This window comes from Melospiza melodia, chromosome 7, assembly GCF_035770615.1.
Source record: "Melospiza melodia melodia isolate bMelMel2 chromosome 7, bMelMel2.pri, whole genome shotgun sequence".
NCBI lineage: Eukaryota > Metazoa > Chordata > Aves > Passeriformes > Passerellidae > Melospiza > Melospiza melodia.
In genome coordinates this window covers 28,917,632-28,930,131 of record NC_086200.1, presented here as the reverse complement: position 1 = coordinate 28,930,131, position 12,500 = coordinate 28,917,632, and the positions used below count along the sequence as shown (strand labels likewise).

General features: G+C 60.7%; 1 protein-coding gene across 1 annotated transcript; it reads right to left on the bottom strand.

The window, feature by feature from the left end:
* Positions 1–302: 302 nt before the first annotated feature.
* On the bottom strand, positions 303–11,935 carry HCN2 (hyperpolarization activated cyclic nucleotide gated potassium and sodium channel 2). Its single transcript, XM_063160988.1, has 8 exons — positions 11,445–11,935; positions 6,122–6,545; positions 5,315–5,476; positions 4,499–4,717; positions 3,074–3,220; positions 2,586–2,826; positions 2,277–2,441; positions 303–2,154 (listed from the first exon to the last, which is right to left on the bottom strand). Exons 1-8 carry the CDS (start codon positions 11,918–11,920, stop codon positions 1,202–1,204), a joined length of 2,787 nt encoding a protein of 928 aa, XP_063017058.1. The 5' UTR covers positions 11,921–11,935; the 3' UTR covers positions 303–1,201.
* Positions 11,936–12,500: the final 565 nt, after the last annotated feature.

The window sequence follows — 12,500 nt, the reverse complement described above, 5'->3', positions numbered from 1 at the left end:
CCAGACCTCCTCTCCACCAGGCTGGTGCTGGAGATGTTTGCACCTTGCAGCTGGAGCTGTGCCCCATAACCACAGGCTCACAATCAGCCTGCACCCAGCTTCTTCCTGGCTGCTGCTGGAGCTGGCAGAGCCTTTTCACCTTGTAGCTTTCCTGGCAAAGTCACACGTCTCCAAAGGACAAAGCTGCATCCCACAGCCTGAGCTGGGGCTGTGCCCAATGTTCCGGCTCCCGGGGCGGGCACGAGGAGCAGGAGGCGCGGCGGGGAGGGACGGTGGCGAAGAAGCAGAGCCGGAGTCGTGCGTAGCTCTGTCAGCTGCTGACGTTTATTGCACAGGATGGGCTGGATGGGAAAGTGGACGCTTGGAGTGGGGCCCTGTCCCTGCGGCTGCTCGGCCGCAGGGTGCCGGGGCTGGCAGGGGCCCCGCGCTCGCGGTACATTCAATGTGGAAGGCTCCAGAGTGCGAGGCAGCGAGGCACACGTGCACACACACACCTGCACGCACACCCACACACGCACACAACACACGCACAGGCACCTGGAACGCTCGGCAGGTGCTGCCCCAGCCCCAGGGCTCGGGCTCCAGCGCCTGCCTCCGTCCTAGCGCTGCCTATGGGGACACGGGGCCGTGCTCACCCCCAGCCCCGGAGTGGGGGACAGTGTGTTCGTGGGTGCTCAAAAGCCTCAGGGCGACCATCCCTCAGACCCTTCCCAACTTACCTCCAGTCCTGGACCATCGCCCCTCGCCTTGGGTCTGTGAGAGGGGCGCAGGGACACGCGCGGCGCCGGGGCTGCGCCGCCAGCCCCAGGGAGGTGTCCTGCGGGTCACACACAGGGATGTGTTCAGGTCATAGATATCATACACAGAGTTGGTCATGGCGAGAATGCAGCTGTGGCTTCTATGGGCAGCCGGGGAGGCCAAGGGGGCAGCGGGACTTCGGGCAACAGGGTCAGACTTTGGTCGGAGATGACACACCCGGGGGGCTCAGCCCAGTGACCCCGCGGTGGGGAGAGGGCCCGGCGGCCCCAGGCCCACCCTCGGCAGCTGCCCCGCTCTGCAGCGGGCGGCAGGAGGGACCGGGGAGCGGGGCTGGCGCCGGGGCGGGGGGCGGCAGCCGGCGGTGCGGCCGTGGCCCTCACCCGGCGGCGCAGGGCAAGCTGAGCTGGGGGGGCTCCCCGCCGCCGCCCCTCCGGCGCGGAGGTCACAAGTTGGAAGACAGCCTGGACTTGGCCGGGTCCGTGTCGGGCGTGCTGGACGCCGAATCCTTGCGGGCCGCCGCCGAGTCCTGCGGCAGGGCGGGCGGCGCTGTCAGCCCCGAGCCCGTGGGCGCCGGGTGGGCCGGGGCCCCCCGTGAGGGCGCCTGGGCCCGCAGCCCGGCCGGAGGGCCCGGGCCCGGCGAGGCGGCGGCCGGGCCGCCTCCGATGGAGGTGCTGGACTCGCGGGCGGACGCCGGGGGGCTCTGGGTGCTGCCGGCCGCCAGCCCGTGGGGCAGCGAGGGCTGCGAGGCCGAGAGGGGCCGCGAATCCTGGCTGAGGCTGCTGGTGTGCAGCGCCTGTGTGCTCTTGTGGGCGGCCAGGCGCTGCGGCGAGCCGGGCGCCGGCTGCTGGCTGAGGGACAGCTGCGAGCCCAGCGGCCCGGGGGCACCTCCGTAGGCGAACGTCCGGCTGGCCAGCGGGCTTTGGGACGGAGGGCTGGCCGCGGCCGCGGCGAAGGCGCTGGTGGAGGCGGGCAGGGCCGTGGGCTGCGCCGGGTCCTGCGAGGGCGAGGGGTTGGCGTGGGGCACGGGGGGCTGCGGCTGCGGCGGGGGGCTCTGCTGCAGCAGCACGGGGGACACGGCGAAGGGGCTGGGCACGGCCTGGGCGTACTGCAAGCGGCGCATCATGCGGGGCGAGCCCAGCGCCATGGAGCCCACCAGCGGGCTGGCCATCTGCGGGCAGAAGCTCATGGCCACGGCTTGCTGGAGGGTGGCGATGGCAGAGGTGACCTGGGGCTGCACGGGGCTGTACATGGCCGTGTGCTGCTGCAGCTCCGCCTGCTGCACCATCTCCCGGTCGTACTTGACGATCTCCTGGATGATCTCGTTCTCCTGGTTGTTGAAGACACCTGAGTTGAGGTCGTGCTGCACTTTGTGGAGCAGGATCGAGTTCTTCTTCCCTACAGAGGGAGAGGAAGCACCCTGAGACCCTGTAGTGGGGCTATGCTGGGTTCCCATGGGGACCACAGCTTTCCTCCATGCCAAGACACGCCTCTTCCCCCCAGGTCCCCCTGTGTCCTACCGATGCGGTCGAGACGGTCGATGGCCACAGTCTCGAAGGCCCGTCTCATCATGGGGTACTCCTCCAGCACCTCGTTGAAGTTGTCCACGGAGAGCGAGTAGAGGCGGCAGTAGGTGTCGGCACGGACGCTGGCCGTGCGCCGGCCGCGGGTCAGCAAGCAGATCTCTGGGGGAAAAACACCAGGGCCAAGGTCAGAACTCCACCATCGAGGAGAAAACAGGGCAGGGTGTGAGAACTACCATACACTGGGCGTACAGCAGAGGCGTCCCTGTGACTCACACACCCAGGCTCAGTCCTGCCAGTGCTCACCCCCAAAGTAGGAGCCGTCGGAGAGCTTCATCTCCTTGTTGCCCTTGGTGAGGATGCTGACCACCCCGTGCTGGATGAAGTACATCTTCTTGCCGATGGTGCCCTCTCGGATGATGTAGTCGCCCGGCTGGAACACCTCAAACTTCAGCTTGGTCAGCATGGCCGTGACAAAGTTGGGGTCGGCGTTGGCAAACAGCGGCATGGAGGCCACCAGCTTGCGGCAGTTGAAGTTCACGATTTCCTGTGGGGAAATGGGTGAGCCCAGGAAGCTGGGACGTGTTTCCCCAGGGATATACTCCCCACCCCAGTCTCATGGACACCCTGGCATGCAGATTGTGCATGGACGTGCTCCCACACAGAGCTGCAGAAAGACGTGTTTGACCCCAAGCATGTGCATGGCTGGTGGGACCCTCAGCAAGGAGCAGGGAATCCCTTCCCTTGGCAAGGGGGTGTAATCCCCATCCTCCTCCCAGCTCCCCTGCCCTCACCTCACGCAGGGGCTCGTTGAGCTCCCCCAGGATGCTGTCCTCATCAAACATCTTGCCCTGGTAGCGATGCTCGTAGTAGTCGTGGATCTTCTGGCGGAAATCAGCGGGCAGCTTGTGGAAGGACATGTACTGCTCCACCTGCTTGTACTGTGGGGAGAGCTGCTGTCAGCTGGGACATCCCCATCCACGGGGCTGGTCCCACTCCTGCCCCTGTTCCTGACTGGCAACCTGTCACAGACATCTTTTATGAAAAATCCTTTCCTTAGGATTTTTCCTCCTGAGAAGCTGGGAGGCCTCAGGAACAAAATGTAAACAATGGTTATCTGCTGCTGTGGAATGCAACAGGTGCATCTGGGATTGGTCTCATGTGGTTGCTTCTAATTAATGGCCAATCACAGTCAGCTGGCTTGGACAGAGTCTGAGCCACAAGCCTTTGTTATCATTCCTTCTTTTTCTATTCTTAGCCAGCCTTCTGATGAAATCCTTTCTTCTATTCTTTTAGAATAGTTTTAATATATTTTCTTGATATATATGATATATATGACATATATGACATATATGACATATATGACATATATTATATATAATATATGATATATGATATATAATATATTATATATTATATATTATATATAATATATATCTTAATATATTTTCTTCTATATATTTTCTTTTAGTATAGTTTTAATATAATATATACCATAAAATAATAAATCAAGCCTTTTGAATATATTATATTATATTATATTATATTATATTATATTATATTATATTATATTATATTATATTATATTATATTATATTATATTATATTATATTATATTATATTATATTATATTATATTATATTATATTATATTATATTACATTATATTATATTATATATTTTTTCTTCTATATATTTTCTTTTAGTATAGTTTTAATATAATATATATCATACAATAATAAATCAAGCCTTTTGACTATATATTATATTTCTTATATATATCTTAATATATTTTCTTCTATATATTTTTTTTAGTATAGTTTTAATATCATATATATCATACAATAATAAATCAAGCCTTTTGACTATATATTATATTTTCTTATATATATATTAATATATTTTCTTCTATATATTTTCTTTCAGTATAGTTTTAATATAATATATATCATACAATAATAAATCAAGCCTTTTGACTATATATTTTCTTATATATATTAATATATTTTCTTCTATATCTTTTCTTTCTTAATATAATATATATCATACAATAATAAATCAAGCCTTCTGATTAGAGTCAGATCCCCACCTCTTCCCTCATCCCAAGACCCCTGTGAACACGATCACAGGAACCCTCACCCCACAGGGGGTGTCTCTTCCTGTCCCCTCTCCCTGCCCAAGAGGGGACAAAGCTGTGGCCCCCATCCAGCCCAGCCCTACCTTCTCCTGGTACTGGCGCCGGGAGGAGTCCAGCGACTGGATGAGGGCGGTGGCGTGGCCGATGAACATGGCGTAGCAGGTGGCCCCCACGATCATGCTCAGCATGGTCAGCCAGATGTCTGTCATGCTCTCGGGCGCCTGCTTCCCGTAGCCGATGCACAGCATGTGGCTCATGGACTTGAAGAGGGCGAAGGAGTACAGCTCGCTCCAGGAGTCGTTCTGCAGCGACAGGGACAATGTCGGCCATGCATGGGCGTGTGTGAGCATTGCTGAAAGGCCTTGGCTCCATCGACAGCCCCGGGTTGTCTCCCAGGGATAGGGATTTGTTGAAAAGCAAAGTTTTCAAACTTCCCAAACTCCCCCGGCGAGGTAGGCAGGGAAGGAAAAGGGTGAGACAGGCAGGGGAGGAAGAGGAGGAAGCCAGGCAGAACAAAGCAGAGATGGAAATTTGATGAAACAGGATGAGACAGACGGGGGAAAAGGGCCATTTGCAGGAGGCTGCAGGGCTGAGAGGCAGCAATTAGAAACAGGAGCCATTATTTATTAATAGCAGCTTTGTGGCTAATGAGCAGGAGAAGGCGGCAGGGGATGGGGCCAAGAGCCCCATGTCAGCAAATTCCTCCCACCCTGCTCCAGGTCCTGTGAGACCTCACCAGGGTGACACCAGCATCTGGGGCCGAGTGCTCTGTGCTCCTCTGCCCTGGCCCATGGGGGATGGCATCTCCTGGGGCTGGAGGATGGAGGATGGATGATGTGGGGATGGATGGGAGCCCTGGGGAGCAGGCAGGAGCACAGTGTGGGGCACGTGGAACTCACCACCATCCCGTTGATGGACACCCAGCAGTTCTGGGGGAAATCCTGCAGCATGGGCACCAGGAACTGGAGGCAGCCGTCCCAGTGGCACAGCAGCAGCATCATCCCAATGAGGTTGATGATCCTCATCACGGCGCTGGCCAGGTCGTACGTCATGTGGAAGATCTGTGGGTGGGTGGCACGGCAGGAGCTGAGCCTGGGGACTGTCCCCCAGCGCCCAGCCCTGCTCAGGGCACCGACCCGCATGGCCTCAGCTGGCAGAGGCTCCTGTGGCTGGCCTGGCTCTGGATTCAAGGTGGTGGCTGAGCTCCACCTGCCTATTTATAGCCGGCGAGTGCCGCCGCGCTGCCGCCCGGACAGCGCTAATGGCAGCGAGCCTTGACAAGGATCAGGGACACACAAACACCCTGGGCACTGAGGAGGGAGCAGGGCAGCTCCCAGGGCATGGCGAGCCACGCAGCAAAGCTGAGTCTCCCCTGAAAGCAGGGAGGACCCTCAAAGATGGAAACCCCACAGGGCTGGGGGTCCTGCTGTCCTCCCCGAGCTCCTGGTGGGGTAGGGAAGGCAAAGGGGCAGGAGGTGCTGAGGTGGGCAGGGACACAGGGTCCTACAGGGATGGTGTGCCAGCATGTGCCAGTGATGCTGGTACCCATGGTGGGTGCTGTATCACAGCTCAGGGATGCCCCAGACCCTCCAGCGTGGGTCACAGCCACCCACCAGCCCCACAGGTCCTCTGCACCCTGCCAGCTCGTCAGGGAACCCAGCTCCCCCTCTCTGCAGCCACACAGGGGCTCCTGAGCAGGCCCTCACCTCCTCCCACTGGTGGATGTAGCGGATGAGGCGCGAGAGGCGCAGCAGCCGCAGCAGGCTCAGGATCTTGGTGAATCTGACGATGCGCAGGGCGCGGGCTGTCTTATAGACCTCCGAGTCTATGCCCTTCTCCACAATGAGGAAAACGTAGTCCACGGGGATGGAGGAGACAAAATCCACCACGAACCAGGTCTTGAGGTACTTCTTCTTGATCTTCTCGGGGTCCAGGATGATTTCGGTGTTGTCCTCAATGACAATCCCGGTGCGGAAGTTCAGCACCAGGTCCATCAGGAAGAAGGTGTCAGAGACCACGTTGAACACGATCCAAGGGGCCGTGGTCTCCTCCTTGAAGAAGGTGATGCCCACGGGGATGATGATCAGGTTGCCCACCATGAAGAGCAGCATCGTGAAGTCCCAGTAAAATCTGGGGAGCGAGAAGATGTTTGGGGGGATGTCACCACAGTCCCCTCCATGCCAAGGGGGCCATGCCCTGCCCTAAGGGACCCGTGCCACCGGGCTACTGTCACTCTAATGCCACCTCAGCCACATGAACCCCCTCCTCTCCCCAGAGACCTCATCCTGCTGCTCCAAACTGCCCCCAGGGTGATCTGGCAGCCAGCAGAGCCCCTGACTGAGGCAGAGGATGGGACTGAAGGCTCCTGCTGGTCTGATTTGGCCCATGACAGCAGATCCCGAGGGAGGGGACAATGACGGCACCACGCACCAGAGGGGGACACGCTCCAGGGGCATCCCACGGGCTGGGGGACCCCCAAACCACCGGGTGGAGTCAGAATCCGAGAGTCTTGGGAGCAGCCCCCTCTTTCTGCACTCACAAAGTGGGGACCCAAGGACAGGGGACAGGACAGGGGACAGCACAGGGGACAGCCGGGGCCACCTCACCCCGGTGCCACCGGACTGGGTCACGGTTCGGGGGTGCCGGGTGGGCTGTGCCCGCAGCGCGGGGGCGGTGCAGGAGCGGCCGCGGCTCCGGTGCAGCGGAGCACGTACGGCTGCAGCGGCGGCAGCCCCGGGCAGACGCGCGGGCGGAGCGGGGACGAGCGGCCGCTCCCACCCCCAGGCTGCGCTGCCCCTCTCCCCCTTTTCCTCACCCCATCCTTCTCCTCCTTTTTCTCCTCTCCCTGCCACCCGTGACCTTTGTGAGCATCTGCAAGGTCACAGCGGCTCTGGCGCGGCAGGACGAGGCGAGGCCGCCTCGGGCCGGGGGGCAGGACTGGGGGGATGCTCTCGGTGCCACGGACACGGACACGGGACCCTCCTCACCCACACACCCTGCTCAGCCCAGCCGGGAGCACGGGAGGATGGGCGGGGGTGCCACGGCCACGCTGTGCCCTGCGGGATGAGGAGGATGAGGAGGATGAGGAGGATGAGGAGGAGACCCCCACGCACACGGGAGGGGGCGGTGGGGCAGATCCTCACCCCCTCCCACCCCCCCCCCCACACTGCGCAGACTAGCGCAGGACCAGAAGGAGCCGAGCATCCCAGCTCCTGACCTTTCTCCAATGACACCTTCCTCATGTGAGGCATCGCCGTGGCAACCGTGAGTGATGTCACTGCTGCAAAACGATGACTTCACACCAGGGCGGTCCCCAGGGTCCCCTCGGCAGAGGAGCCGTGTGCCCCCCCTGCACCCCCACACCGAGCTCGGGCTGCCAGCTGCACCCCTGGGCTCCCACAGCCTGCCAGGGACGCTGAAATCAGCATCTGTGGGGCTGGATGTGTCCCTGAACCCCCCGAGAGCTCCCTCTCAGGCTGACCCTGCTGCGCTGCGTGGCTCCCACAGGGGCATTAGCCATGCAAAGCTGCGAAGAACTGAGATTAAATAACCGCGCCAGCTGGGCAAAACTCCCCTCTGGCTCCAATCCCTGTGCAATCTGGCTGAGCCAGGGCAGAACTGGGCCTGCAGAGAAAGATAAACTGCTCCTGGTCCCCCCCTTGCACACAGCTGACCCTGTGTGATCGCCCCGGGGTGCAGCGTGCCATGCCAGATCTTGCTTCCTTGCAAGGTTCATGTGCAACAGAAAAAAAGATCCGATCCAGGCTGCTAAAAATATCTGCAAACAAATTAATCAGGATCCTCGACACCCCTCCCTCGCTTCTGACCCAGTTGTGTGACAGTGATGATGACAGGAGATGCCCAAAGCCCCTGCAAGAGGCAGCTGCCACCTCCCTGCTCCATCACCCGCCCAAGGCCTGGCTCAGTGGTGCTGCTCTGAGGTGCTGGGCAAGATAAGAGTCAGGTCCAAGCACTAGAGGGGAAAATGTATGCCAGGATGGTCCCTGTTAACTCCACTGGCAGCACTCAGAGCTCCAGGGATGATCCAAACTCTCCTGTTGGTGCTGATCCCATGGGACAGAGGTTGGACAGAGCTCCTTCAGACCCCCTGTGCCCCTGAGCCCTTTGGGGCCCAGATGCCAACCAGGTGGGCAGCAGCAGCACGGGATCAGTGCAGGATCAGTGAAGGATTGTGTGGGATTGAGGCAGGAGCAGCACTTTGCAAACTGGCACTAAATACATTCTAAAAATGAGATTGCTGTGAGAAGTGGGCTGTGGGGCCAGTGGCAGAACTTTGCCCAAGCTGATGAGCAGTGGTGGCCAACACAAAAATCCCAGTACAGTTATAATGAATGAGTGGTGCCCTCTCCCCTGGAAAAGCCTTTTACCCTGGGGAATGGGGTATAAAAGCTTTGCCAACTGCTCAAGGACCCAAACCTTCACCATGCCCAGGTCGGTCACAGCCTGTCCTCCCCTTGAGGTGGCTGACACTGCAGAGGGAGGGGCCCAACAGCCTCACCACGGGGAATGGGAACACCAGAGCTGCCACACACACCAGGAGCAAGAACGGCTCTGAGCCACGTCCCTGTGCTCAGGAGCCCCTGTGGTGGCACATCCAGGCAGAGGGAAGCATTTAAACCTGGGTGAGGAAGGCTCCAGCCAAGCAACGCCAGGGACGTGCTCTGGATGCATCTTTGCCCCCGATTCACAGCAGAAAATCCTCATTTCACAACAGAAAAATCACCATCAGGGAGAACCTCCTGCTCAGCTCCAACCCCAATCCCTGCCCAGCCTTGTGGAGTAACCCCTGAGCAGTCCCTTGGTGGTCACAGGGTGATGGGCACTGCCACCACCTCCAAACCTCCACCACCTCCCAAAGCAATGCCCCAAAAGAAGCAAAAAAAAAAAACCCAGAAAGAAGCAGAAAGCCCAAAAGAAGCAATGAAGGAGCTGGCATGGCTTGGCTGCTCCTCCAGCAGTGGCAAAGTGGGTGACAAACATTGCCCAGCACCCAAAAGGAGGTGGCCCTGCTCCAGCACACACTCACAAGGTCTCTTTGATCAGATCTGCAGCTCAGCATCTCACCAGCCGCCCTGATTGCTTCCTCATCATTCAATATTTATGTAAATAGCAACTTTGGTTCCTGGAGCAAACCTGCCCTGAATTGTGCGTGAACGACGGCAGCACCACGGCCCTGAGGAGCCAGGATTGCTGAACAACCCTGATTACGAAATGATGTCACAGATGGGGAATGATTTTCTCTAAAGATGGGAAATGCAGGGCAAACAACGGCCAGGTCACGCTCCATTATCATCAGTGGATAAATGCTTTTTTTTTTTGATTACTTTAAGGCAGGGGCAGCATGGCAGGGATGCACTGGTGTCCCCAAGGGGGCACAGCCTGGCTTCCTGAGCCCAGCCTGGCGTGGGCTGATCCTGTTCCTGTGCACGGTTGTGGAGCTGGAGGATGCCATGGCTCTGCCTGCAGCTCCTCCCCACTGGGCAGGGAACTCTCCTACGCCACTTCCAGCATCAAAACACAGGCAGCCACTCTGCCCCAATGGCTTTCCAGTCCTCCTGGCTCCAGGAGGATGAAGCCCGTGCAGGGCAGGACAGGCAGGGTGACTCGCCAAGGTCACCCCAGCACCCACCTGCCTGCTGCAAGCACCGGCCCGGGCGGTGATGCTGCTGCTCTCTGGGGAATCCTCTGAGGCCTCCAGCCCACTGCAGGCCCACCAGAGGGAGATCCCCACTCCTGGCAGCTCTGTGGGCTCTGCCACAGCTCTGCCAGCTCAGAGAAACGGGGCAGGCTCTGCCCCAGTGCAGGAATGGGGGTCACCCCACTCCCAGCCTCCCCCAGCACCTCACAGCTGCTGAGGGCGAGGAGGGGAGTGAGGAAGGGTGAAGTTCTCCTGCTCAGCAGCCCCCAGGATCGCCCTGGCACTGCCACCTCTGCTCTGTCACGGCAGGGACAGTGGAGATCCCTCTGCCACAGTGGCCAGGCAGTGTGAGCAATCCCACCCCCAACCTGCAGCAGAGCCCAGTGCCCAGTCCGTGACATGAGGAGGGGGCTCCCCTGGGTTCCCTTCCAGGGTGGAAGGGCTCAAACCCACCCCAGTGCAGGAAGCCAGCCCTGAGAGGTGCCCAAAGGCCTCCAAGTGCTCCTCTGGAAGATGCCAGAGCAGCCCAGGAGCAGCACAAGGGGGTGAAAGCAGGAGGGGAAGTGAAGGTGCTGCTCCCTGCCCTGAGCCCGTGGCCACCTCACCTGCCTCAGGGAACCCCAGGGGGACCCATCAGCGTCACAGAACCTGAGATCTGTGCGGGTTCCCCACTCAGGCACCCAGCAAACCCTCCCTGAGCCCCCCCAACCTCTCATCAGCACGGCAGCACAACGATGTGGGGCTGAGCCTCTCCAGCCCACGGCCAAAGGCTCCTCCAGCCCTTTCGGGGTCTCTGGAGCAGGGTGCTCCCAGTGCTGGCTCAGCAGCGATGCCAGCTCGGGGTGCCCATCCCTGCAGGATGCCGTGCTGCCTGCCCCAGCCAGCGCAGCCATCCCTGCCGGTGCCTTTCACACGACTCGGGAAGCGTTTGCCACTCCGGAGCTCGCCAGGGAAGGAGATGGAGCTGCAGAGCCTTCCTCCCCGGTTTGGCATTCCCCGCCCGGCAGCCAGGCTGGATTTGGGGGCTCGGATCCTCCCAGGAGCCCCAGAATCCCCCTCAAAGCGGCGGAACCCCAGGGACAGCACCAGGCCTCGTCGGGGGAGCCTTCCCACCGCTCTGCAAAGCGCAGGGATGGGGACACCGAACCCCAGCGAGCTCCGGGGACACAACCAAGGCCCGCCGGGGCTCGGCAGGGCCGAGCCGGGCCGAACCCGCCCGGGAAGGACAAGGGGACGAGGGGATGCCCTTGCTCGGGCTGCCGGCATCGCTGGGGCCGGGGGTGCCCGGCTCGTCCCCTCCCGCACCCGCCGCGCCTCAAGGTGCCCCCGGCCCCGCAGGATGCGGCCGAAGCCCGCGGGTCCCCCCGCACCTGAAATCGCTGTAGGGGTGGATGATCCAGGCCCCCGCCGACTTGACGCGCTCCTGCTCCCTCTCCACCGCCTTCTGCGAGCCGAACATCCGCAGCGAGAACTTGTTGACGCCGGGCTGGAGCATCGCCCCGAACTGCCGCTGCATGAAGCTGGCCTGGCTCCCGCGCACCTCCTCGGCCGCATCCTCGCTCGCTCCCTCCTCGGCCGCCTTGGCCCCGCCGGGGGACGCCGCTCCGCCGCCGCCGCCGCCTCCGCCTCCGCCGCAGGAGAACGAGACCTTGGGCTCGCGGGGCGGCTCCGGGCCGGGGCTCCGCGGCGCTTCCCCGCGCCGGCACTCGCCGTTCGGGGACCCCTTCCCGCCGCGGGCCCGCGCCCGCCCCGCCGCTCCGCCGCGCTTGGCCCCATCGGCCGCCGCCTCCTCCTCGGCCGCCGCCGCCGCCGCCTCCCCGCCCGCCGCGCCGCGGCCCGCCCGCATCCTCCCGCCGCTGCCGCCGCCACCGAGGCCACCGGCGGCCGAGTGGCGCCCGCCGGCGCGGCGGGGGCGGGCCGGGGCGGGCCGGGGGCGGGCGGCGGGGCCGGGCTGGGCTGGGCTGGGGGCCGGGCGGCTCCGCAGCTCCCCCCGCCGGCACGGCGCTCAGCGGTGGGATCGGTTACCGGGAACGGACGCCGGGAAGGGACATCCACCTCCAGCCCCGACGGCCCCGCAGCTCCCCCCGCCGGCCTTCGGGAGGTGGGATCGGTTACCGGCACCGAGCACCGGGATAGAACAGCCACCTCCCGCCCCGACGGCTCCGCCGGGACAGCCCCCGCCGGTGGGATCGGTTACCGGGAGCGATCACCGGGATGGGTTATCCACCTCCTGCCCCGGTGGGATCGGTTACCGGGAGAGGACACCGGCACGGCACATCCACCTCCCGCCCCGACGGCACAGCACTTCTTAACACTTTCTGTAAATAACTTATTGTTTGACATTTGTCACAGACATCTTTTTATGAAAAATCCTCTCCTTAGGATTTTTCCTCCTGAGAAGCTGAGAGGCCTCAGGAACAAAATGT

Coding starts and splice junctions, on each gene's coding strand:
- HCN2 (XM_063160988.1), bottom strand. CDS start 11,920: ATGCGGGCGGGCCGCGGCGCGGCGGGCGGGGAGGCGGCGGCGGCGGCG. Junction 4,718..5,314: donor TGTCCATCAACGGGATGGTG/GTGAGTTCCACG, acceptor CTGTCGCTGCAG/AACGACTCCTGGAGCGAGCT. Junction 2,442..2,585: donor CGACGGCTCCTACTTTGGGG/GTGAGCACTGGC, acceptor TTTTTCCCCCAG/AGATCTGCTTGCTGACCCGC.